This window comes from Microcaecilia unicolor, chromosome 7 (assembly GCF_901765095.1).
Source record: "Microcaecilia unicolor chromosome 7, aMicUni1.1, whole genome shotgun sequence".
Classification (NCBI taxonomy): Eukaryota; Metazoa; Chordata; class Amphibia; order Gymnophiona; family Siphonopidae; genus Microcaecilia; species Microcaecilia unicolor.
Genome location: NC_044037.1, coordinates 284,309,633 through 284,336,823, shown reverse-complemented (window position 1 = coordinate 284,336,823; position 27,191 = coordinate 284,309,633). Strand labels below are relative to the sequence as shown.

At 47.1% G+C, this 27,191-nt stretch overlaps 1 protein-coding gene across 1 annotated transcript in view; it reads right to left on the bottom strand.

Annotated features, from left to right (window-relative positions):
* Window positions 1-27,191, bottom strand: part of SEMA5B (semaphorin 5B) — a gene marked incomplete in the record, with an annotated part of 415,784 nt that overhangs the window by 238,514 nt on the left and 150,079 nt on the right. The window contains 3 exon segments of the mRNA XM_030209426.1: window positions 14,891-15,176; window positions 18,720-18,933; window positions 25,290-25,388. Coding sequence (XP_030065286.1) covers window positions 14,891-15,176; window positions 18,720-18,933; window positions 25,290-25,388 — 599 coding nt within the window.

Below are 27,191 nucleotides of genomic sequence, written 5' to 3'. Positions count from 1 at the left end.
CTGGACAAATCTTTTGAATGTGGATCTTAAAATGTACTCACCGGAGGAAGAAAGGGAAAAGAGTGGTATGAGAGAAACATTCAAATAGGCCTCAATAAATCATAGGGCAGTACAATTTTCCAGAGAAAAAGAATTTCAAGGGCACTGAGCCATGACATGTAGTGGGAGGAAATAGAGAGATAACCTGAAAAAGTGATACATTCCTTGAAATAATTTACCAACAGAAGAAGTCAGAACTGAACTGAGATAGAATACACAAATGTTTGGGATAAATATAAAAGACGGTGATATGAAGAGGGCTGAAGCAAGAAGAAAGATGAACAGTGCATCAGTCTGAGTGGCTGGAGAGCTAGCGAGGCACAGCTGTAAGTGGCAGCCTCCGTTTAGGCAACTCAAGGCCGCACGGTGGAAGTCTATTCTATAAAGGAGCCTAAGCGCACCCAGGCCCACCTGTGGCTACGCTACTGGGAGGGAGAGGAAGGAACAGCAACCCCCTTACAGAAGGAAAAACAGTGGGTATATAGGGGACTCATAACTGCACTTGTTGCAGGCCACAGGGACTCTGAGTTGGAACCAGCAGGTTCCAACTCCTTAGAACCAACCAGGTCAATGTCAGTAGGTTAATGGCAACTGGGTACTGTCATATCTGAGTACTTTCGAATTCTGGTATCAATTAGCAGGAGGTGGGTGATGAGCGTGTGAAGTTTCTCTCTCTCTTTCTCTCTGCTTCCCAGGGAGCACCTTCCAACGTCCAACCCCAGCAACTTCCACTCTTCTCCATTCCTCCCCAACCCCCAGTGCTCTTCTCCTTAACCCAGGTACTAGTTGTGAATGAAGGATCATAACACCAGATCCTAGGCCTGATTCTGACTTGAGCTGAATGCCCAAAGGAGAAGGAGGGACTTCATAGTCCCCTCCCCCCCTCTGCCCTTCTGTTCACTGGCAGATTTTCACACTCTTGGTATCTCAATTTAGATGGCAACAGTTTTAGCGTAAGCATTAGCATTACTACAAATCAGTGGAGGACAGGGGATAGATTTACTGCTCCTTGTTATGCAATATCAGCTTAAGTCAGCAAAAATGAGGCCCCTAATGCAGTGTTACAAGGTTTGTTATTCCAACGTTTACTGTAAGACTATGGAGTAGACGTTAAGACGTGTTTTTACAGCTGAGCATTTGGGAAATATCACTGCTAACAATGAATATATATTTTTACAAGCATTTAGCTCACACCTTTTCTAAGCCAGGGCTTCTTAACCAGTGGGAGGTCAAAAAGGGTGTGGAGAAGGGTCTTGAAAACTGAAGCAATCTATTGAAACTTTCTAATCTAGACAGAGTGAAGGCAGTTATTAGGACAGTTATTGGCAGTATAACTGGGTATAGGGTTACCATACTTGCCCCAAGAAAAAGAGAGGACAAGTGCCCCAATCCTGTCGCAACCCTTCCCCGCCTTCTGTTGCACTCCCGCCCTGCTCCGTGACACCCTGCCCCGCCTCCTATCACTTTGACCCCCCCCCCAAAGAAAGCCATATTCCCTCTCTCCACCCTAATGTAGATCCCCTCCCCAATTTTCCAGCCTCCCTCCACCCACATGACTCCATTCACCACCTCCCCCTCCCCTCCTTTACCTTAGTGTGGTGCCCTGGTGTTCTAGTGACCTCTTCGGGGCAGGAAAGAACTCCCTCTTTCCTGCTCGGCGCATCTGCAGACTGTTTTCCTCCCAGCACGATTCAAAATGGCTGCCGAGAGTTCAAGCAGTGACCTTGCAAGACTTCTAAGTCTTGCAAGGTCACCGCTTGAACTCTCGGCAGCCATTTTGAATCGGCACCAGGAGGAAGACAGTCTGCAGACGCCCCGGGCAGGAAAGAGGGGACTCTTTCCTGCCCTGAACAAGTCACTAGACCACCAGGGCACCACACTAAGGTAAAGGAGGGAAGGGGAGGATAGGACGCCCACCTGCCTGTCCACCCGCCAGCCTGCCTGTTCGTCCGCAAACCCCACTTACGGTACCTTTTCGCTCAGTGGGTCACAATTGTTCTTTCATATTGAAAGTGTAGAGTATATATTGTGTAGATCAGTGAAACAAATTCACGCTTTTATGTACTTTGGATTGCATACAGGGGGAGTGAAAACTTTTACACGTCGCAGCATGTCTGTGTGAATAATACCTTATAGTTATTATTTATGCACTACACAGACAATTAATAATGGATGTTAAAAGAAAAGTAATCATTATGTTTTAGTTGGATGATAAATGAGATTGTTTTTGGAACCCTTGAGAAAACATTCTTCAGAGTCTGCTAAAGTCCACTATCTTTCTCGAGGTATCACTACTTATAATTAATTACTGAATTAGACGCCTGGGGCTGGATTTACCAAAGATTTTCTTATGGGCTTGATAAAACAAGCCCTTGGTATATTGCAAATTACTGACTGATAGAAGGGCAAAGACAAAACCTCCATTCACTGGAGCACTCGGTTCCATGTCCATCATTCCTTCCAGAAGAGTACCAGATGGGGGCAGTAAAGAACAGCGTGGTATGTTCTGAATTAATTTATGCTGAAAGTCTATGCCACCACATCAGTGGTGTAGCCAAGGGTGGGCCCAGGCCCAACCACTTTGGGATCAGGCCCATTCAGTAGCAGCACACCTACGATATGGCTGCCAGGGATCCCCAAGCCCCACCAGCCAAAAACTCCCAACAACTGTCCCTCCTGCATACCTTGTAAATAGCAGATCTTCGCTTGCAGCAAGCAGTGACCAATACATACTTCTCGCACCGGCCCCACAGCCTTCCCTCTGACGTGTTCCTGCCTATGCAAAAACAGGAAGTTACATCATGGGAAGGCTGTGTGGCCAACATGAGCAGTGTGTATACGTTTCTGCTCGCTACTGGTGGAATTCTGCTATTGAAAAGGTATGCGGGAGAGGGGGGATGTTTGAGAGACCATATGGCATGCAGGTGAGAGAAGGAGAGACCAAATCACCTGTGGGACGGGGTGGGGCTCTTCTGCCCATCCATCTTGGACCCAGGCCCACCCAAAATTGTGTGTCTGGCTACGCCCCTGCACCACATTGGGCTTACAGACGATCAGATTATTTTAATAAAGTGTTTCCATAAATGTGAAAGCATTATCAGAAATGCAATCTTTCTTAACAGTAAAAAAACTAAAGGGGGGACTGAAACCATGTTGAACATTTAGAACATGTGTATACATACCCGTGAAGGTGCCAGCAGGGCACGTAAGTATTATTCTGCAATTAAATACTTAACTTACATAGGGCATATTTGCAAGGGGGTGTACACATGGCTGCAGCGGCGTACCAAGGGCGGGGCGGTGGGGGCGGTCCGCCCCAGGTGCACGCTGCTGGAGGGTGCAGAGAGCAGCCACGTGCCTGTCGGCTCCGCTGGTTCCCTGCACCCTCTGCCCTGGAACAGGTTACTTCCTGTTCCGGGGCAGAGGGAGCAGGGAGCCAGCGGAGCTGAGAGCCACGCGGCTGCTCCCAGCAGCCGAATGCACCCGGAGGGGCGGGGGGGGGGGGGGGTTGATGAGCTGGGGGGGGGGTCGTGCTGCACCCGGGGGGGAGGGGTGTGCGCATTGGCGATCCGCCCCAGGTGGCAGCTGACCAAGGATTGTCACTGCATGGCTGGGGCATGGATGGGGCATTTATGCACTACACACACACAACTACTAATGGATGGGGCCCTTTTACTGAGCCGCGGTAGGCTCGACGCACGTGCAGCATGCGCCCAAATGAGACTATCGCCAGGCCAGCGCACCCCCTGGCGGTAATTTCAGATTTCCTCCCATGTGTGTCTTTTCCGGCAGTAATCGGCAGTTGGAGCGCGCTGACCGGTCACCGCACGTGTAGCGCGTGAACCCTTACCGCTAGATCAATGGGTGGCGTTAAGGGCTCAAGCCGGTTGTAGACGGGCGTTGGTTTCAGTTTTACTGCATGCCCTTTTCCCATCACATTAAAAAAAATCCCCACTTTTTTTTGCAGACGAGGTAAAAACTGGCCCAGCGCATACCTAATACATGTCCCTACACTGCTGCAGGCCACGTTTTACCGTGGCCTATTAAAAGGACCCCTGTGTTTTTAGCTGGATGATAAATGAGATTGTTTTTGGAACCCTTGAGAAAACATTCCTCAGACTCTGCTAAGTCCACTGTCTTTCCTGAGGTCTACCCACTGTACCTAAATGTAACTCACCTTGAGTACTACTGAAAAAGGTGTGAGCAAAAATACAAATAAAATAAAATAAATAAACTTACAGAATACTGTAAGTCACATGTATCCTTGCCTCTATAGCTGGTTAAGTGGGGGCAGCTAAATCTTAGGCACATCAATACTAGGCTATGCTACTATTCAAGGTTTCTTTAATTTGATTAATCGCCTAGGACAATGCCATCAAAGCGATTTACATTAAAAGCTCTAATATACAATACAGTACAATGTATCTAAAAAATTACAATACAGACAAATGAACAATAAAAGAACAAAATTAATAAAAACAATAAATGAACAATAAAAGAACAAAATTAATAAAAACAATAAAACAACAAAATTAATAAAAACAATAAAAATCCACTGCATCTCACAGGATCCTAAGGCTAAGGGAGTCCAACGTCCAGTTATAGAAGTGCCCTCAAAAGGACCAAAGCACTAAGATGCATTTGCTGTAACCTACAACAAAGAGCACATGAATGAAATCGAGCTTTTTTTGGTGGTGGGGGTTGGTAATCTTATGAAGGACTTTCCGTATGGTCCACATGTAAAGCAAAGGGGTCAATATTCAAAGTGATTTAACTGGTCAGAAATGTTCCTGGCCAGTTAAATCAACTGTTTGGGGGTAACCCTAATTTTCAGTGACAAGCAGCTGGTTAGTACGGCTTAAAATAACCGGCTAGCGCCAAACTGAAAACTGGCCATTTTGGGAGTGTTTTAGAGGTGGAGTCGGCACTTGGCTGGTTAAGTGCCAATATTCAGCTCTTAAACAGCCAGGTTAACTGCATAAGTAAGTCGCTCCTATCGTTATGCAGTAACCTGTAGCCGGTTAAGTGCTGATTATTGCACTTAACCATCTATTTGTTACAGGGGCGTAGCCAGACAGCAGATTTTGGCTGGGCCTAGACAAGAAGTGGGTGGACACAAGTGTTCTCTCCAGTGGTGTATCAAGGGGGGGCGGGGGGGCGGTCCGCCCTGGGTGCATGCCGCTAGGGGGGGTGCCGCGGCGCGCGCCTGTTGCCCTGTCTCAGTCCGAGTTCGCAATTTGCATGTGTTCACTGCTCCCTCTGAGTCTGCCCCGGAACAGGTTACTTCCTGTTCTGGGGCAGACTCTGAGGGAGCAGTGAACACATGCGAATTGTGAACTCGGAGACAGGGCAAGAGGCGCGCGCCGCAGCACCCCCCCCCCCCCCAGCAGCGTGCACCCGGGGGGGGTGTCATTTCGCCTGGGGGGGAAGAGGTGTCATTTTGCCGGGGGGGGGGGGGTCGTGCTGCACCTGGGGGGGGGGGGGCGCATCGGCAATCCGCCCCGGGTGTCAGCTAGGGTCGGAACGCCACTGGCTCTCCCACCCTCCCTCACCAACTTAAAAAAATATCTCAGCAGGCAGGAAAACACTGCTCTCTACCTTGGCAGCCTGCAGCAGGCATGCGCTGAAAACTGAGCATGTGCAGTTGCCAGTATCGGCAGTTTAGGAAGCTCAGACTTCTGAAGTGGAGAGCAATGTTTTCAGCACCATCAGGAGGAGGTCTTTAGCTAACGGAGCTTAGGATCCCCACCAGCTACCACTAAATGTGAGCTGCTGTTGGGTGGGCCTGAGCCCTAAGTGGGTGGCTCCCCGGCCCACCCAGGCCCACCTGTGGCTACGCCACTGATTTGTTAGCCAGTTCTGCAAACCCAGAAATTCAATATCTGCAATGAATATTCCTGAATTCGATTTGCAGGTTTGGGAATCATTGCCCTAAAAAAACGGCCAGGTAGGAAAAGTAAGAACTGCAGAGACGGCCATTTTCATTCACCTGCAAACCTACATCATGGGAATGACTAATCCAGCTTGACACATCATCCTTTGATTAACTTTAGAAAGAATTACAAAAAAAAAGTACTATAGGAAAAGAAAGTAATGAGAGTTGCAAATGTTGATTAAAAATGTTACAGACTTCAATAAATAACAAATACCATCCATTTGTCAGAGTTTCAGGACTAGGGGAAATAAATTTAAACAAATCTTTTCCGGAGATACAAAGGTGGTAGAACGAGAGGACATGAAATGAGATTGAAGGGGGGCAGACTCAAGAAAAATGTCAGGAAGTATTTCTTCACGGAGAGAGTGGTGGATGCTTGGAATACCCTCCCGCGGGAGGTGGTGGAGATGAAAACGGTAACGGAATTCAAACATGCGTGGGATAAACATAAAGGAATCCTGTTCAGAAGGAAAGGATCCTCAGGAGCTTAACCGAGATTGGATAGCAGAGCCGGTAGTGGGAGGCGGGGATAGTGCGGGGCAGACTTATACGGTCTGTGCCAGAGCCAGTGGTGGGAGGCGGGACTGGAGGTTGGGAGGCAGGGATAGCGCTGGGCAGACTTATACGGTCTGTGCCCTGAAGAGCACAGGTACAAATCAAAGTAGGGTATACACAAAAGTAGCACACATGAGTTGTCTTGTTGGGCAGACTGGATGGACCGTGCAGGTCTTTTTCTGCCGTCATCTACTATGTTACTATGTTAGTATGTTACTATGTTCAGTTGTCAACAATTGCTCTTCCGAGATTTTGTTTTGTGAGCTCTTCCCCCTTATCCATGACTACCATCATGAGTCGTCACAGATCGGGGATGGTAGCTGTTCTCTCACTCTCGTGCAAGAATTTCACACATTTCTAAGCTCAGTACATGCCTGTGTCCAGCAAGAACCTCCATGTGAGCTTCCAGTGGTAGTACATTGCCTGTGTAACATTTTATTATTATTATTATTACATTTATATCCCACATTATCCCACCGTTTTGCAGGCTCAACGTGGCTTACAATTCATCGTGGATACTGGAATTAGAAAAGAATGTGCATTTGGTTTTACAGCACGTTTTGGGTACATGATGCTCCTCACTACTCCTCACTACCTCTCTACCCTCATCTCCCCTTACGTTCCTGCCCGTAACCTCCGCTCACATGACAAATCCCTCCTCTCAGTACCCTTCTCCACCACCGCCAACTCCAGGCTCTGCTCATTCTGCCTCGCCTCACCCTATGCCTGGAACAACCTTCCTGAGCCCTTACGCCAAGCCCCCTCCCTGCCCGTCTTCAAGTCTTTGCTTAAAGCCCACCTCTTCAATGCTGCGTTCGGCACCAAACTCTTTCAGGAAATCCAGACTGCCCCAATTTGACTGCCCCTATCAGACTGACTGTTCACGTGTCCTTTAGATTGTAAGCTCTTTGAGCAGGGACTGTCCTTCTATGTTAAATTGTACAGCGCTGCGTAACCCTAGTAGCGCTATAGAAATGTCAAGTAGTAGTAGTAGTAGTAAACAAACGCTTCACATCTGTCCACTCTATTCCGCTAATTATCTTGTAGACTTCTATCATATCACCCCTCAGCCGCCTTTTCTCCAAGCTGAAGAGCCCTACCCTTCTCAGCCTTTCCTCATAGGGAAGTCGTCCCATTCCCTTTATCATTTTCGTCGCCCTTCTCTGCACCTTCTCCAATTCCTTTATATCTTTTTTGAGATGCGGCGACCAGAATTGGACACAATACTTGAGGTGCGGTCGCACCATGGAGCGATACAACGGCCCCCTCCCTGCCCATCTTCAAGTCTTTGCATAAAGCCCACCTCTTCAATGCTGCGTTCGGCACCTAACTCTTACCGTTCAGTAAATCCAGACGGCCCCAATTTGGCTGCCCCTATCGGACTGACTGCTCACGCGTCCTTTAGATTGTAAGCTCTTTGAGCAGGGACTGTCCTTCTATGTTAAATTGTACAGCGCTGCGTAACCCTAGTAGCGCTATAGAAATGTCAAGTAGTAGTAGTAGTAGTAGTAAACAAACGCTTCACATCTGTCCACTCTACTCCGCTAATTATCTTGCAGACTTCTATCATATCACCCCTCAGCCGCCTTTTCTCCAAGCTGAAGAGCCCTAACCTTCTCAGCCTTTCCTCATAGGGAAGTCGTCCCATTCCCTTTATCATTTTCGTCGCCCTTCTCTGCACCTTCTCCAATTCCTTTATATCTTTTTTGAGATGCGGCGACCTGAACTGGACACAGTACTTGAGGTGCGGTCGCACCATGGAGCGATACAACGGCCCCCTCCCTGCCCATCTTCAAGTCTTTGCATAAAGCCCACCTCTTCAATGCTGCGTTCGGCACCTAACTCTTACCGTTCAGTAAATCCAGACGGCCCCAATTTGACTGCCCCTATCGGACTGACTGCTCACGCGTCCTTTAGATTGTAAGCTCTTTGAGCAGGGACTGTCCTTCTATGTTAAATTGTACAGCGCTGCGTAACCCTAGTAGCGCTTTAGAAATGTTAAGTAGTAGTAGTAGTAGTAGTATTACATATAGCAGTGATTTAACCAGAGCTGAGATTGTGATGTCATAATGCCTCATTCCACCAATGCCTAAGAGCCAACCTCATCAGTGATGTCACAATGGCTTGATTGTCCTATATTTGTCTCACTCTTATCTATTAGATTGTAAGCTCTTTGAGCAGGGACTGTCCTTCTTTGTTAAATTGTACAGCGCTGCGTAACCCTAGTAGCGCTTTAGAAATGTTAAGTAGTAGTAGTAGTAGTAGTATGATGGTGAAATACATAGTACTGGAAATAGAAAAGAGTATACATTTGTTTTAGCAGAAGTTTTGGCTACATGATGGTGAAATACACGATAGTGTGAAAGCGAAAGACATTAGAGAACGTTCCTGGATATCTTAAAGAAAGTAGAGTTACGCGTGTTGTTCTTTATGATATATTTTGTTGAAGAGATAAGTTTTCAAGAGTTTGCCATCCTGTTAGAATATCAATCAGTGGCGTAGGAAGGGGGGGCGGTGGGGCGGTCCGCCCCGGTGCACGCCGCTGGGGGGTGTCGGCGCCTCGCTGGTTCCTTGCTCTCTCTGCCCCGGAACAAGTTATTTCCTGTTCCTGGGCAGAGAGAGCAGGGAACCAGCGAGGCGCCGACACCCCCCAGCGGCGTGCACTCGGCGGATTGGCTCTCCTGCCCGCCTCTCACCGCCTTCTAGGTATGTTCTCCGGGGGGGGGGGGGGTTGCGCCGCGCTGCACCCGGGGGGGGGGGCAGTGCACAGCGGCGACCCGCCCTGGGTGTCAGCTGCCCTCGCGACGCCACTGATATCAATGATATGCTTTGATGTCCCCATGCATACCTCCGACCCACCCCCATCCTCTCACCCTGTCAGACTGTCATAGTAATGCTTGAATGTTTTCACTTATATACACTGTCAGCTAGCACATTTGCTTATTTCCGATCTGACGAAGAAGGGCGACCTTCGAAAGCTAATCAAGAAATGTATTAAGTTATGTCCAATAAAAAAGGTATCATCTTATTTTCTTTTCCATGTTTTATTTTGTTTGATTTCTATAGATTCTACATGGAATGTTGCTATTCCACTAGCAACATTCCATGTAGAAGTCGGCCCTTGCGGATCACCAACGTGGCTGCGCAGGCTTCTGCTTCTGTGAGTCTGACGTCCTGCACGTACGTGCAGGACGTCAGACTCACAGAAACAGAAGCCTGCGCAGCCTTCTACATGGAATGTTGCTAGTGGAATAGCAACATTCCATGTAGAATCTCCAATAGTAGCAACATTCCATGTAGAATCTCCAATGGTATCTATTTTACTGTCATAGTAATGCTTGAATGTTTTCACTTATATACACTGTCAGCTACCACATTTGCTTATTTCCGATCTGAGGAAGAAGGGCAACCTTCGAAAGCTAATTAAGAAATGTATTAAGATATGTCCAATAAAAAAGGTATCATCTTATTTTCTTTTCCATGTTTTATTTTGTTTGATTTCTATTGATAACCTTAAGAGTGGACTAACAGGGCTACCACACTCCTCTACTCAGGAGTTTGCGTAAATTGGTCATTTCGCAGACCGTTTTCAGGTTGCGTGGCAGTGTGTTCCAGAGCTGTGTGCTTGTATAGGAAAAGGCTGATGCATGCATTGATTTGTATTTCAAGCCTTTACATTTGTATTCTCTCTCTCGTTATAGGGTGGCTATTCAGTTAGTCTAGCACAAAGCAGGGATTTTTTTATCTTCCTCTGATGCTTATGTCATAAAAATCTCCAGTGCTTCAAGACTTCATTAGGAATAGGCAAGCTTGCAAGTAATTTACACTTGTTAAATTCCAGCCACACCGGTAGAATTTCTGGCCTATTACCATCTACTTCAGCATCAGAGTTTAGGACTGAAAGCAGTTCCGGGAGTCTTTGAAGTGGAGTTGAGCTGCTTTGAGATTTACAGAAGGAGCTTTACAGCCTTTAAGACAGTGCTGGATTCAATTTATTTGATGTAAGAACAGAAAAAAGAATCTGCAACTGGAGGTCTTGTCGGGTCTTGTAAGTGTAGTGCTTGAAGATCATTCATTGAAGGAGACTGGAAAAATTACTATTTGGGTTTTGCCACTTAAACTGTGAATGAGATGAAACCGGTCTGACGCCTCCCATCAAAATGTTACTGGATTATGAATCTGCTTTAAAACTGAGAGGTCCAAATACAGCAGTCTAAAGGGGGGGAGGGGGGTTAGTTCTCAAGTTACAACTGTGAGTTATTTGCCCCTTAACGCATGTTAAACAGCACTAATAAAAGTTATCTCTATATATAAAAGGCACCACCAATGTTCTAAATGAAGCCTCCAGCAGAAGTGTGAAGGGGGAGAGATATCTAGTTTCCCCATGAATGTCTGCCCCGCCCTCGCTCTCTCTGTAACACAAACAGTGAAGGAAAACACAGCAAAGCACGAAATCAAATCACTCTCTCTGTAACAGTGAAGGACTCAGAGTGGGGAGGGGAGAGAGGGCAGAAGCCCTCACTATCTCTGTAACACAAACACAGCACAGCAGGAAACTTAACACTGAAGGACTCGACTCCGAGAGGGGAGGGGACAGAGAGCAGAGGGGACAGACAGCACAGGGAAGGGAGAGAGGGCAGAGGGCAGGGACACACACACTCCCACATGCACACAGAAGAAAACCTTGCTAGCCCCCGTTTCATTTGCATCAGAAACGGGGCTTTTTTACTAGTGTTATCATAATTCAAGGTATTCAACATTATATAGTAATGAGATGCAAACCATGCAAATGCATGTAAAACATATTAGTACGTAAATTCTATAATACAATTTGTGGTGAACACAAGTCATGCTATAGCTGGAAAAATAATCCCAGCAAAAAGCTAGGGTTATCTTAATGTCCTGGGAGCGTTGGGCCTCAAAGCTGAGGCCCAGCGTTCCCAGGCTGTACTCCCACATGACAGCATGGCACCCGTAGGCCAGACCTCCCCAGTATAAGACCCTCCCACCTAGGACTCCTCCAATCTCCAAGGGCTTTCTGAACCACCTATTGGCTCCCCCTCCCCTGGGCCTACCTTTCAAAAGTACTTGGTCCTTAGTAGGGCTATACCGAATATTCATACTTAATTCGATTCGCACCCAAATAGTGCCCCAAATACATTATTCGTATTCAGACAAACAGTGATTTAAATTCAAATATGAATAATCCAGGGCTCTACTGTCTTACATCCTACTGAAATAAGCACTTGCCCCCTGATATTTAGCTGGCACCGGCACTGAATATTGGGGGCTAAATGTGGGCGGGCTGCGCTGGAACTTATGCGAGCCTGGCCGACATTCAACAGGGACCCGCATAAGAGTTATGTGACCCAGGTAAATATCAGGCCAGGAGCCACATACTTAAAAAAAGAATTTTTTAAAGGTTCCCCTGACAATGTCCCCTGCCACCTTCCCCTCTCTCCAAGCCCAAAGAAAGAAGGTCCCCTTGGCTTGGAACCTCCCAACCATCCAGGTAGCCCCCCCCCAGGTCTACCTGTATCCCTGTTGGTTGTTGGGGGCAGGAACGCAGCCCTCTTGCTCCTGCCCCTTGCAGCACTGATCCAAAATGGCTGCTGTGACCTCTCGCAGTACTTTGTGTAGTACCACAAGCTGCCACTAGAGTTTGCAGCAGCCATTTTGGAATGGCACTGCAAGGGGCAGGAGGGGACTGCACTCCTGTCCCCAACGACCATTGCTGGACCACCAGGGATACAGGTAGGCCCAGGGGGGTCTACATAGATGGTTGGGGGTTCTGGGGGGGCTTCTTGTCTGTGGGCTTTGGGGGGATGGAAAGAGAGGGCACTGCTGGGTACGAGGAGGTTTGGGGGAATCGTAAAAAAAAAGTTATTTATTGATTTTATTTATTTGTTACGTTTGTATCCCACCTTTACCCACTTATTAGTAGGCTCAAAGTGGCTTACACATAAGGCTGTTGGCCCCATATTCACATCCACATAGCTAAATGGCCCTTGTCACCCAAAATAATAATGCTCAGGACTAGTGGTCTCCACATCCTGTAGAGTCACCACACAAACAAACAAAATCTCATCTGATTTAAATGAAGTGTCTAGCAGTGGAAAGAGTGTGTGTTCTGTTCATGAGGTGAATATTTTTATTTGTAGCTAAGAAGACAGGTTGGCCTGCTCCAGCTGGTCCAGGGACCTCTGCTGCATCCCGCCTCCTGTTGTAACTTCCTGTTTCTTCATAGGCAGGACGCCATAGAGGCAGCTTCTATTAATCATTGTGCGCCACAGCCATCACACCTGAGCAATAGCACTCTGGCACTGCTGCCTATCCGACACCAACAGGTGTCTATTTGACAAAAGTCTGCTCCTAAAGCCTGGCTTTGCCTTTGTGCGTAAAATTTGAACAACAGAATTTTGCAACCATTATTTATTTAAGCAGTTGTGATGTGCCATCTGGCCATTACATCTTATGCTCCGGATTGCCAGCTAGGCATATGGGCCGCTTGAATTGAGTCCAAAGGCACAATGGCCAGACTTCTATTTGCAAAACCAAGGGACCATGTTTCCCTTATTGTAAGGTCACTCTTAGCTGCTAGTCCTTCAGTGGGTCTGTTTTAAGCCTTTGGTTGTGGCATTTTAATCATATTTAACACCTTTGCCTACTTTCAAATAGCGCCAGGCACTTTGTGAAAAAGGGAAAGGGAAAGGGGATGGGATTTGATAGAACACCTTTCTGTGGTTAAATCCAAAGCAGTTTATTATTATTATTATTAGCATTTGTATAGCGCTACCAGACGCACGCAGCGCTGAACACCTGACACAAAGAGACAGTCCCTGCTCAAAAGAGCTTACAATCTAAATAATACAGACAGACAAGACAGTTACGGGTGAGGGAAGTACTGGGTGAGAAGGAAGGAAGGAGCAAGGGGAGGGCAAATGAGTAGAGGCTAGGAGCCAAAGGCAGCAGTGAAAAGGTGGGTTTTCAGCATGGATTTGAAAACAGGTAGAGACGGAGCTAGACGTATAGGTGCAGGAAGACGATTCCAGGCATAAGGTGCCGCGAGGGAAAAGGAACGAAGCCTGGAGTTAGCAGTAGAGGAGAAGGAGGACAACAAGAGAGATTTGTCCAGAGAGCGGAGTTCACGGGGAGGAATGCGGGGAGAGATGAGAGCGGAGAGGTAATGGGGGGCTACAGAGTGGATGCATTTAAAGGTCAGTGCGAGAAGTTGAAACTGTATGCGGAAGCGGTAATAGAGAGTTAAGCGACTTGTCTAGGGTCACAAGGAGCTTCAGTGGGAATTTAACCTGGTTCTGAGCTCATTGCACTACCCATTAGGCTGCTCCTCCACTCCACAAAATCCCACAAAAAGACACCCAGAACCTACACTGAAAACTTACCACACCAGAACTGCCCCTAACCCAACAATGAAAAGACAGTGCTATAGATATTACACTGGACCCTACAGCACCAATATACCAAACTATTGGGAAACTGGGACAAGCTGGACTGTTGCAGATTCTTACACAGACACTACATGCCAGCAGAATCCGTCATCTCAGTCACATGTGCAGAACATGGACAGACCCTTATACACAATAGGGGACCACAAAAAAAAAAAAAAGCCATGCAGATATTAACTGAAACAGAAACCCCTCCCCTCCGCCCAAGAAAGCCAGACTCTATAAATAGTTCAATACTGGCAAAAGAGAAACAGAAATGCATTTCCTCCTGTACTTTGCAAATTAAAAATGAAAAAAAAAAAGTGTATATGTCGCATAAATAAAAATGAATTTTTCTCTTCTACCTTTGTTGTCTGGGAATTTTATTTTTCTAATTGGGCTGATCCCAGTCTTTTTTTTTCCACTTTCCATGAGTTAGTCTTCTCTTAAATTCTTTTCCAGGTTGGCCTTTTCATTTTTTCTCTCTTCTCTTGTCTTCTTCCTTTCCTTCTCTACATCTATCTGGCACTGATCTTTCATTTTATGTTCATGAACTTTTGCGGAGATTGTTGAGTAGTTTTGCACTGCACTACACATTGAGTGAAGAAATATTTTCTCTAGTTTGTTTTAAATTTACTACTTAGTAGCTTTATTGCATGGCCCTTAGTCCTAGAGTTTTTGGAAAAAGTAAACAAGTGATTCACATCTACCTGTCCCACTCCACTCAGTTATCTAAATTAGTTAATATCTCCCAAATAGACCCTATTATGACAGTCACTATTACTATCTCTATAAAGCCAAAATTACCAGGGATATTAACTCTCCGGAGTCCAAAAGGATGAGGGTGAATCAACTCCCAGAGACTGTACCAAATCATCTTCAGGACTGGCAAAAGAGAAATGAATCATTAACTCACACATTTGTCGTAAAGACGCCGTAGATCAGGTCCTGTTCAGGGAGATAGAAGGTGCTCTGCAGTTCATTGTAATAAAATGGAATTTCTCCAGAACGGGAACAGTTTAATCTTGCCTTCATAAATGTCGTCCAGGTATCCTCCAGCAAAAATCTTCCCCCAATGTCATTTTTACAAACTCTCGCCACACGGGAATACACAGTCTTTCCACAATCATGTTCCACGGCATTCTCACGGAAAAAGAAGAACGTGAACAAGCCGATGTCATACGCAGCCACAAAGTTGGGTTCTAGAATAGATGAGATGCACGTTACATTAAATTTTTAACAGAGGGTTGAGCTGCTGTACTAAACCTTCTCATAATGGTTCCAAATCAAACCTTTAGTATAAATTTCAGATATATTAGTAAAATACTACTAATACTTCTAATTATCATTACGTACACTGTTATGCCAGATTAATTACATCAAGCTGTTTACTTTAGTAGCATTCCAATATGAAAATATTTTAAGTTGAATGGAAATACAATTAGAGGACAAGTTTCAAAAAACATTTACGTTGTTTATATTGCATTTTCAAATCAATGGGGTCCTTTTACTAAGCCATGTAAGGCTCTACGTGCGCCTAACATGCGCCAAAATGGAGTTACCGCCTGGCTACCGCGTGGCTCTTGCGGTAAGTTCATTTTTATTTTTGGACGGGTGTATCGGACGCACGCCAAGTGGCATTTGGCATGCGTAGGTCATTACTGCCCAGTTACCGCGTCAGACTTTACCACTAGGTCATTGGATGGCGGTAAGGTCGCAGAACCAAAATGGATTTGCGGCAATTTTGATTTTTGCCACACGTCCATTTTCAGCAAAAATTTTAAAAAGGCTTTTTTTTACAGGCTCGCTGAAAAGTGGATCGGTGCGTGCCCAACCCCCCCCCCCCCCCCCCACACTACCGCAAGCCATTTTCAGCTCACCTTAGTAAAAGGACCCCTATGCACGTTGCTTTTCATGAAAAAAGTACTCAGTCATAATGCAAACTTAAATGCCTGCAGCGAGTTTCAAAACAAAAGTAATTCTGTATTTTCACATTAAACTAATTCTGAAAGGGTCCTTTTACTAAGGCATGGTAGATCTAATGTGGGCCTACCATGCGCTAAAAGCACTACCGCAGAATGTGCTGAGGTGTCCCGTGGTAGTGTTACACTTAGCGTGCACTAATCCAATGCTGAAAAATATTTTTTAGTTTTCAGCACGGGAGGCGTGCCCATAGGGAGAGTAGGTGTGCCCATGCTAATGAGGTAGAGGGGGGGGCATTACTGTGTGCTACCTGATTAGTGCGGGAGTAGCGCAGGAATCCTTACCATCTCCTAAATACGTGGCAGTAAGGACTCTTGTGATAATGGCCACACTAGTAGGGATATTAGTGCGTGGCCATTACAACCCCCCCCCCCCCCCCCCCCACACACACATGTGGTCATTTCTCTGGGGTGCTAAAGATGGCCACCTTTTGACACACCTTAGTAAAAGGACCCCAAAGTCCATGGAAAAATTACCTGACAACTTTGTCGCAATGGATAGATTTTTTTAACTAGACAAGAAAATTACCGGGTCAGTATTTAAATTGGGCAACCAATGACATCACCCAATCCCCCGAATTCTATCATCTCATGTGCACAGTTTTAAGCTTAGTGAGCAAAACTACATGCACAAGTTATAAAATTGTGTCAGCACTGGTCATTACGGCCTAGTTCATGGTAGATTGAGTGCAACGCAACATTTTCATCATGTAGGCATGCCTTGCAAAAACATTGTGGGCTATAGGGAGCAGAGCTGGCCACCCTAACAGCTATCCACATACTTATCCACCATAAAATCAGGGATACAGCCAGTTGCAGCCAACATCTTAGTTACTGTCACGTTTTCAAAACTGGAACTAGGTTTGTGAGCCCTTGGACCACTGCCTAGGAGCGGCAGCAGAAGGCAAAACCACCCCACACAGGACTAAGACAGAACTCTGACAGGGACGGCTAGACTTCACCTGCACTTAGCCACCCTTCCCCAGGAGTAGAGCCCCTGGGTGCAGGTGGCCGGCAGGACTTGCAGGACAGGGCAGGAGCTGGATCCCAACAGGCAACACACAACAGAGTAGGGACTAAAAGCTGCCAGGCAGCCACTAAGAGAACCACAGACAGGAGAGAGTCAGGACTGAAAGCTGCAAGCAGCCACTAAGCAAGAAACACAAACACAAGACAAGGAAAGGCAGACCAGAAACAAGACTAGGACCTAAGCAATAAAATCAAAGCTAACAACACACAAACAAACTAGAAACAGACAAGAAACTCAGACTAGAACTGGACTAGGCAGAAGTGCACAGCGCACACCCACATACCAGGGCTTTAGGCGATGCAAAGGCAAAGCAGAGAGTTTCCAAATGGCTAATAAGCCCAGCAGCAGCTGAGATTTAGCTGCAGCAATCACAAGGAAGCTACGGGTGCTGTGCAGGCTCAAACAAGACAAGCAAGTCTGACAGGCCGGAAGATCCAGACTGGACTGGGCTGAAGTCTGGAACGGGAAACAGCACACAGACAATCCAATGCAGCCACCAGGTCTGGCCACCAGGGGGCGAGATGATGGAGAGCCTGAAACCTGGGCACAACCGTGACAGTTACTGACAGGCAGATGATCAAAAGCCCCGCGCTGTTCCAAACAGCGCTCTAAAATAGCGCTGGAACAGCGCAGGGCGCTATTAGACCTATGATCAGAGATAATGCATGCAAATTTAAGCAGCGCAATTATCTCTGATCATGGGGTAGAAGTGCGGGAGAATTGTGCCTGAGCATGTGCTCAGCACAATCCTCCCGCAGTTGTTTGACCGGTATGGGCTGGAGACCAATGAAAAGAGAAGGACGCCCATCTTTAAATCGTAAGATGGACATCCTCAACTGCCCTGTTGCAGGGACGGCCAAATTTCAAGGGGGTGTCGGAGGTATAGCGACGGGGCAGTTGAGGACGTCCAAAATTTGGACGTTTCTGCAATGGGCAGTTAAGGACGTCCAAAATTGGATGTTTCTATGAGAAAGACGTCTTTCTCAAAGAAACATCCAATTTTGGACGTCCTTAATTGCCCATTGCAGAAACATCCAAATTTTGGACGTCCTCAACTGCCCTCGCTGACAGGTTTGCTGTAGGGGGGAATGGGGGCCTGCCAGCATGCAAATGCATGCTGGACAGGGCTCACCATTCCTCCCCAATGATCTGCAAACCCTAACGCCAGTTCGGAGCTGGCGTAGGGTTTGTCGCGGCCAGCGACCCAATCTTTGGCACGCTGGATGCTGATCATTGGGCATGAATGCGTTAAGCGCTGATTAGCATGCATTTGCAGGCTACTTGCACTAAGAGCCCTGTTTAGCATGCATTTGCATGCTACTTGCGCTAAGAGCCCTCAAGCGCGTTGTTTCACGCGCTCGAGGGCTCTGATCATGGGGCGGTAGCAAACGCCGGCGCTAGTATGGCGCTAACAGCCTCTAGCGCCGGCGTTTGCTTTTGATCATGTGCCTGCGAGAAGACAGGAAGTAAGCCAGTGTTATAAGAGTTCTACCAAGTGCATCATTTCACCCTTTCTTCATTGCTGAGCTCTCTCAGTCCTCTCCTCTCGTTACCCAAAATGACCTCTATAATGTCTGTCTTTCTCTGTCCTTTATGCGTCAGCTGAACTGGCCAGCCATCCTCATGTCTTCCAATTTCTGATCACCAATGAAAGAAAGCAAGCAAGTCTTCTGAACAATTCGCTCTGTCCATCTCACTGCCCGTACAGTGTACAATGACTAGCGTGATTTTACCATTAAGCCACTTGGAGTTGTACTGTGCAGTTCTAAGTGGGGGGACGTTTCCGAGGCTGCGATAAATGGCGGGATCCCGTCCAGAAAAATCAATGACAGTCGCTGCATAGAGCTCTCCTCGTGATGTAATCACAGCTGTGGAGTTGTGTCGAGGGTCATACGGACACCGAGCCACTCCGTTTATTTTGTCGATCGTTCGGCTTAGATTTCCTACCTACATTAAAACAAAGAAAGCAGTTTCAAACAATGGTGAAAGGGCATTTTGTACATGTCCACGGCTTTAATCAGTTCTGCTGCTATTAGCCTATTAGTAAAACACCTGCAAAGTCGCATATTCTTTTCCTCTTTGAATTGACTAAACTGGATTCTATCCTGAAAGCCTGCTAAAGTGTTACGGTAAAGGTGGCATGATAGTGTGGGTTTTTTAAGGCACGTTCAGTGAAACTAACAGATGAGGTGTGGTAGAATTATCCTATGCTACAAAGATATACAAGGTATAGGTGAAGACTTCAACCTACATGAGGTTCTAAATCTCAGATTTAGATAGGGAAAGGGGACTTGATATACTGCCTTTCTGTGGTTTATGCAACTACATTCAAAGTGGTTTACAAAGTACATATAAGTACTTATTTGTACCTGGGATAATGGAGGGTTAAGTGACTTGTCCTGAGTCGCAAGGAGCCGCAGTGGGAACCAAACCCAGTTCCCCAAGATCAAAGTCTGCTGCACCAACCACTAGGCCACTTCTCCACTCTGTAGGGAGAAGATTTGGGGTGTTACTGCCCCCCCCCCCTAAGTGTCCCTGTCCCTCAATTACTCGCTATTGTGTCAGAAATCATTTTTTGATAAAACTAATCTTTAAAACTTTACAGGTTGGCCTAACATTCCCCATCATATCGTCCATCTAGTATTATCTCACACCTTCTTTTACAAATATATTTTTCCATCTTTCTCAGGATCCACTCGTGTCTGGTCCTCAGAGACATAACTAGTGGTGGGTGAAGGGGGTAGGGTGGGGGAGAGAACGGTACAAAAATGTGTGAAACGTAGGCCAGGCCATAAACGATTATTTTCTTTTTCTTGTTTGAGATCTCCTATAATCTAAATCACGCCTCCCTTGGAAGTTAGAGTTGTGGTCTAATTAATTGTATAAGCTGTTCTTACTTGGTGAATCTTGCAAACTATTAATAATATAATTGTTTGGATTATTGATCAAGGTATACAATGTATTACTATTTACATGTTTTACGTGTAAAAAAATTTGATTAAACTTAATAAATATAAAAAAAAAAAAATGTGTGAAACGTACACTAGGGTTAGAAGTGGATAAAAAGTCAGGAAGTGGGTCACTGTTCTTTTACCGCTCAGGCTGGAGGGAAGAGGAAAGGGCTGGGGGGTCAGGGAGAAGATAGGATCAAAGTAAGGGGAGGGGCACAACTAACTGGGTATATATTAGCGCCTCTCCCAGGCACGAGTATGCACCAGTGTTGCCAGGTGGGCGGTTTTACCGCCCAATTGGGCGGTTTTCCGCGACCCGCCGCAGGAAACTTTTGCCCGCGGCAGGTTGCGGTTTTTTGGGTGGTTTTTAAGTGGTTTTTTCGGCCACTGGGGGCGGGGCTAGTGGCGTTTTGGGTGGGGTTAGTGACGTTTTGGGCAGGGTTAGTGACATTCTGGGCGGGGCTGATGACGGGGGAGGCGGGGCCGATGATGGGGGCAGGGCCGATGATGGCGGGGGCGGGGTTGATGACGGCGGGGGCGGGGGTGATGATGGCGGGGACGGGGGTGATGAGGCGGGGGTGGGGGTGTCAGGGGCGGGGTTTGACTTTGGGCGGGTTTTGGGCTGGTTTGGGTGGGGAAAAAATTTTCCACCTGGCAACCCTGGTATGCACATTTACAGAACTTTTGGGTTTTCTTTGAATTTTTCCTTCTTCTGTACTTCACTGTTAACTATTTTTAATTTTATTTTGTTCTATTTTATTTGACATTATATTTGTAACATTGTGAAAGATTCAGCAGGTTAAATTTGCCTGAATTTCTCCCTGCTGTTCCCTAAAGGTCATGTTAGTGCCAGTGCCCTCACTTCTGGCTGTAGTAGGGAGAAGCCTGCTAGCCAATAGGAGAGAGGTGCCTGCATTTTTTCCCAGCAATGTTCCCCAGGTTCATGCTAATTGCGGCCTCTTGCTCAACTCTGTACATCTGGAACCTGTCTGGAAAGGCTCCATCTAGTCTATAGAAAGCTCCAGTTACAGTTTAGAAGGTGCTGGAACTTTTATGAAACCTGGGTGGGCCTTACCGTGCTGCGAGAGAAGGTTCTGGTAGCAGTGGAACCATTCCCTCTGAGTATTTAAGCCCACACACGGCCTGCTATCCCCTCTGCCTCTGACCTTGCAACTATAGGGAGATCCATTCACATTTGCAGGAAGCAAAGTTGCCAGATCTGCGGGTTTGCCGCCCAAATTGGGCGGCTTTCCATGACCGGTTGCGGGCAATTTTTGCCGGCTGTGGGCTGCAGGAAATTGGGCGGCTTTGGGCGCTTTTCTGGGGCTTCTATTGGTCCAATTTGGTCCAATAGAAGCCCCGCAGAGGCTGGGTTAATGACGTCGGGGGCGGGGTTAGTGACGTCGGCGGCTATGTCAGGGGCGGGGTTAATGACATCAGAGGGTACGCCGGAGCGGGGTTAAAGACGTTAGGGGCGGGGTTGATGGCGTTGGGGGCGGGGTTTAACTTTGTGCAGGTTTTGGGCTGGTTTTCGGTGGGGAAACTTTTTTCAATCTGGCAACACTGGCAGGACGCAGCAGCCTAACTGAAAGAATCAGCCGGTTCATACCTCCACAGGTTGGCCATTAAAAGACACTTGCTAGAGGAGCAAGGATTTCAGAAGGATCAGGGACAAGAAACAGAACTAAAACAGTAGCTTCCTTGTTTTAGTGGATGGGAATGGGGAACCTGTCCACCCACACTAAACCTTAAAGGAGCAGGAGGGCTACACCAGGGGCTCCTTTCCATCTATACAGGACTGAAGGTATATTAATCTACTATTTATTACCATCTTATCTACTGGAGTCACTTGCCAACATCTGGATGCTGAGGAAACTGTAAGTGAATAATAAATAAGCCCTGATATATATTTAAAATCTGTCAATATGAACAGCAGATAATCTAAACTGTGTGCATGAATGACTCTCACCAGCCTGGCGAATAGGTTTAATCATCGAAGGGAATTAAAGTAACCATTAATTGTATTTTCATCTATGTCTGGAGAGAGGAGGAAAGAACTGTAAATAGTTACTACTTGATCAGTGAAGATAAAGTGTACTGTGCCTTAATCATTTGAAGGCAGTGGCGTAGGAAGGGGGGGTGGGGGGGCGGTCCGCCCCGGGTGCACGCCGCTGGGGGGTGTCGGCTCCGCGCTGGTGCACTGCCCTCTCTGCCCCGGAACAGGTTACTTCCTGTTCCGGGACAGAGAGCGCAGTGAACCAGCGCGGAGCCGACACAACCCAGCAACGTGCAGTCGGGGCGGATCGGCCCTCCCGCCCGTCCCTCGCCGCAGGTATGCGCTCCGGTGGGGGGGAGGTATGCGCTCCAGGGGGGTATGCGCTCCAGCGAGACGAGGGTGCACCATGCTGCACCCCGGGGGGGGGGGGGGGGTGCGCAGCGGCGACCCGCCCCGGGTGTCAGCTCCCCTCGCTACGGCTCTGTTTGAAGGACAGTAAAGTTTTGGGTCAGACAGAAACTACTGTGTGCTGTGGATTATTGAATGAAAGTCTGATGCAGCTTGCTGCAGCCTCCTGTGATAAATCCTGGTCCTGCCCCTGGTCCCAAACCAACAAATTTGATGTGTGCCCCTTCCACCCTGCTTCCCGGGCTTACACCAGGCAGCCGCCTAGGTGTGCAGACAAGGGGGTTAGATATTATTAATTACTTGGTCCATATTTTTCATATTTCTCTGTCTCGATCTCGGTCTCTCTCTCTTTCGCTCTACCTCAATCCGTGCTTTGCCTCTGTTTACTCATACCTGCCCGAGATTAATATTTTCTTTCTTCTCTGTTTCTCTTTTATTCTGTTTTCGCCTTCATTAATCTCCTTTCTCCCCCCTTTTTTACTTACCATCTCTCACTTTCCTTCTTTCCTGCTTTTCTTCTTTCCCTGTCAACCCTTGCCTTCTCTCCCACCTCCATCTTCTCGCACAGCTTCAAGAGCTCCAATTTCCTGGGGTCATGGTCAAAGTTGCCAGAAGGGCGGTTTTTCCGTCCAATTGGATGGCTTTCCGCAACCCGCTGCAGCTTTTTCATGCTGTTTGCGGTTTTTTGGTCAGCTTTCGTTTTGGCCGGGCGTTTTTTTTTTCTTGTCCGAGTGCGGTTTTTCGACCCGCGGGAGGCGGGGTTAATGATGTCGGGGGCGGGTTGATGACGGTGGGGGTGGGGTTGATGACGGCGGGGGTGGGGTGTGTGGTTTTGGGCTAGTTTGGAGCTGGTTTTGGAAGGGGAAAATTATTTAAATCTGGCAACCTTGGTCATGGTTTCAGGTACTATGTGTTTGTGTCAGTCTGCTTTTAATGCACCAGGCTTTGAGTGAATCAGTTAGGGATGTTATCGAATCAAAAAATCAATAAATAGGAATGAACTCCGCTAGCTTCTGCTCAGTCTTTTTTTTTCCATTTGCAACTGACAAAATGCACTCTGATGTCGGGCAGTATTCATGCCTTTCTCTGTCATATTGGGCTTCACTGGCTCCCCTGGCAAATTTGACATTACACCAAAAGAGCTTCTTCAAGCCCACAGCAATTAGTACACAACAGAAAGCAGAGCAGACCTGGAATCCAAGGGAAGTCTTTATTGAACTAGACCCGACGTGGCCACGTTTCGCCAATTAGACTGCATCAGGGGTTTTATAAAAACAAGAGGTTAAGGCAAGGTTTCCCCTAGCTAATAACTGCACATCCAAGGCTGCGATTGGCAGTTCCTGAATGTCAAAAAAGGAAAGCTGAGCAACAGCTTCTCAACTCACTTTTCAACAACTAATTATTGGCGTTAATTGGCCTTAATTAGGATTTATGCACAGATCATATTCTATAAGGATCCACGAATAAATCCTAATGTGTGTAATTTCGGTGGGCGTGCCTACGGGCATTTCAGAGGCATTCCAAGATTTTACATGCGTGAATATAAAATTCAGCCGAACCGCATCTAATTTAGGTGTCGGCATTTATGCCCTAAGCGCTATTCTATAAAGGACGCATACCCTGTATAAAATAGTGTTCAGTGCGTAAAATATCTGGTGCCAATTTTTAGGTGCCACTTATAGAATGTTAAATGTTACTTCCCAGTTCATAGAATTGCCCTTAATATGGGCAGGTGGTTTAAGCTAGAGCTTCCCAAACTGTGGGTCATGAATCTCACGCTTCAAGTCACGACCTGGGCAAGTATTCCATAGGACTTCGCTGTCCTACTCCACCCAGGGGTCACACACTTTTTTTGTGGCCAAGCAAACTGGAGTCGTAACTGCAGAAATACCAGTAAGCACTGGTATAGCTGGTCAGACCATACGGCATTTCTCTGTTATCATGCTCTGTGTTTCTATTTAGGCAATATTCAGCCCGCAGTTATAGTTGTTTTAACTGCTGGCTGCCGCGATGCAGGTCCAGATATTCATTGCTGAGCCATATCCGGCTGCCGGCACTGAATATCCGGGTCTTGGATGGCCACTGGAATTTATCTGAAGATATTCAGAGCTGGTGCTCAGACAGCTATGCAGGTAATTTAGGCCTAGGGTCCTGCTTGGATAATTCTGAGCGCTGGTGCTGACCATGACTTTCAAGCTCAGGTTTTATGCAAATTTTTATCCCACCTGAATAACTTCTGGTTCCGCCCATTGGAGTCGACTCTGTGGGTGCTGTGGGTGCTTGAGCACCCCCAATATTAAGAAAGTTCCTTGTATGTTCCCAGGGAGGGATTATTTTCATTGGGTTTAGCACCCCCAATAATTTTGAAAAGTTGGCTCCTATGGTTCCGCCTATGTTCTGCCCCCACATTGGGCCAGCAGTAACCGGATAGCCCAGTTTGCAGCAGTGGCGTAGCCAAGGGTGGGCCTGGGTGGGCCCAGGCCCACCCACTCTGGGCTCAGGCCCACCCAGTAGCAGCACACCTATGATGTGGCTGACAGAGATCTTTGTCTGCAGCAAGCAGCGACTGACATATACTGCTCGCACCGGCCCCACAGCCTTCCCTCTGATGTATTTTGGCCTAGGCAGAAACAGGAAGTTGCATCAGAGGGAAAGCTGTGGGGCCAACATGAGCAGTGTGTATTAGTTGCTTCTCGCTGCTGGTGAAAATCTGCTATTTAAGTGGGTATGTGAGGGAGGGGGGATGTTTGAGAGACCATATGGCATGCAGGCGAGAGGGGGAGAGACCAAATCACTTGTGGGACAAGGTGGAGTTCTTCTGCCCACCCATCTTGGGCCCAGGCCCACCCAAAATTGGGTGTCTGGCTACGCCCCTGGTTTGCAGACATGATATTCAGTGACAGTATCCAATTACTATCCAGAAATGGAGAACAAAATAGCACACCCACCTGCCTGCTCGTGCACACTGGTGAAAAGGCATTGGTACCACAAGTGAACACCTTCTTTCCGTAAACGATCAGCACTCGAACATAATTCTGGCACTCCTCCTATAATTAAAATCATTTCGTGTTTATTTTGGGTCCTAAGAAAACTCACCATCACCTAATGAATGATCAGTAGATTTCTCTGCTTTTCTCAAAAAAAGAGCAAAGGAGCAGGGTTTTGCATTTCAGTTTTAGATGAAGACTAGTCGTCAAGGAGTCAATTCTATAACCTGGCATCGACACTGAGGGGATAGAACTTGGTACACTGCCTTTCTGTGGTTACAATCAAAGTGGTTTAGCTGCCCTAATGTCCCCTACTGCACCCAGTTTTATGCTTAGCACACAAGGGTGTGTAAACAAGTTATAGAACTGTGACATAGTAACATAGTAACACAGTAGATGATGGCAGATAAAGACCTGTACAGACCATCCACTCTGCTCAACAAGATAAACTCATAGTATAAGGTATGATGTGATCTCTATAATACAAAAGGGAAGTTCAAACTTTGATTGAATAATAATTCCTAAACCTAAGAAAGTTTGAATACGTAGTTTGTGGGTGTCTCTCAAACAGGCCCGTGTCAAGGGTCTATGCCGCCCCCCCCCCCCGCAGACGAAATGTTGGCGCCCCCCCCCTGCAGAAGAACAGTTGGCGCGCGTGCGCGCCCCTCTCCCTCCCCCCCTTACCCCCGTGAAGATGATCGCTGCGCGCCCTGGGGGCCTTTAAATCTTTTACTTGCAGTCGCAGCAGCGTCTGTGAAAACGGAGCGCTGCCGACGTCTCCCTTCCCTTCACGCTCTTGGTTCCCTCAGTGTCCCGCCTTCTTCTGACGTCAGAAGAAGGCGGGACACTGAGGGAACCAACGAGTGCAAGGGAAGGGAGACGTCGGCAGCGCTCCGTTTTCACAGACGCTGCTGCGACTGCAAGTAAAAGATTTAAAGGCCTCGGCGTCGCGGGGCGAGGGTAAGCACTGCGGCGGCGCTGTCCAGAGGTGGGCGCCCTCCTGCGGTGCTTACCCCGCTTACCGCATCGGCACAGGCCTGCTCTCAAATAAAGAATATTTAAACAAAACAGAACCTCAAATCTCCCGATAGGGGAAAATACAAATGTATTAAAAAACCTCTATCAATTTAGGAGACTGCTGACTCACCTCTCCCCTACCGGTACCGGTTTGGATTCTCTCCCATGTTCTTCCAGTTAAGTACTACTGATTGTTACATGGGATTTAGATGAAACTTGAAGTTACCGGGTGGGTGGTGTAGAGTTTAGGGTCAGATTTGTGCAGTCTCTATTAAGTACTTGAGATAGATTCAGTTTTATGTAGTTTGTTGTTTGTTGTTTGTTGTCCCTCAGTGGGTTAATTAGCAAGGAGAACGGGGTTTTTTTTAAAAATCACTCGATTTTCTAACTCGTGGAGGGGCATAATCGAACGAAAACGTCTATCTCCATGGATGTTTATCTCCGAGAACGGGTCCGTGAAGGGGCGGACCGAACCGTATTTTCGAAAAAAATAGACGTCCATGTTTTATTCGACAATTTGTGAATATTTGTAATGGAATATGAAAGCATCCAGCTCAAAAACGAATAAATCCAAGGCATTTGTTCGTGGGAGGGGCCAGGATTCGTAGTGCACTGGTCAACCCTCACATGCCAGGACACCAACCGGGCACCCTAGGGGGCACTTTTACAAAAACAAAAAAAGAGGTAAAAGAGCTCCCGGGTGCATAGCACCCTTCCATTGTGTGTTGAGCCCCCCCAAATCCCCCTCAAAACCCACCGCCCACAAGTCTACACCATTACTATAGCCCTAACGGGTGAAGGGGGCACCTACATGTGGGTACAGTGGGTTTGGGGGGGGGGGGGGGT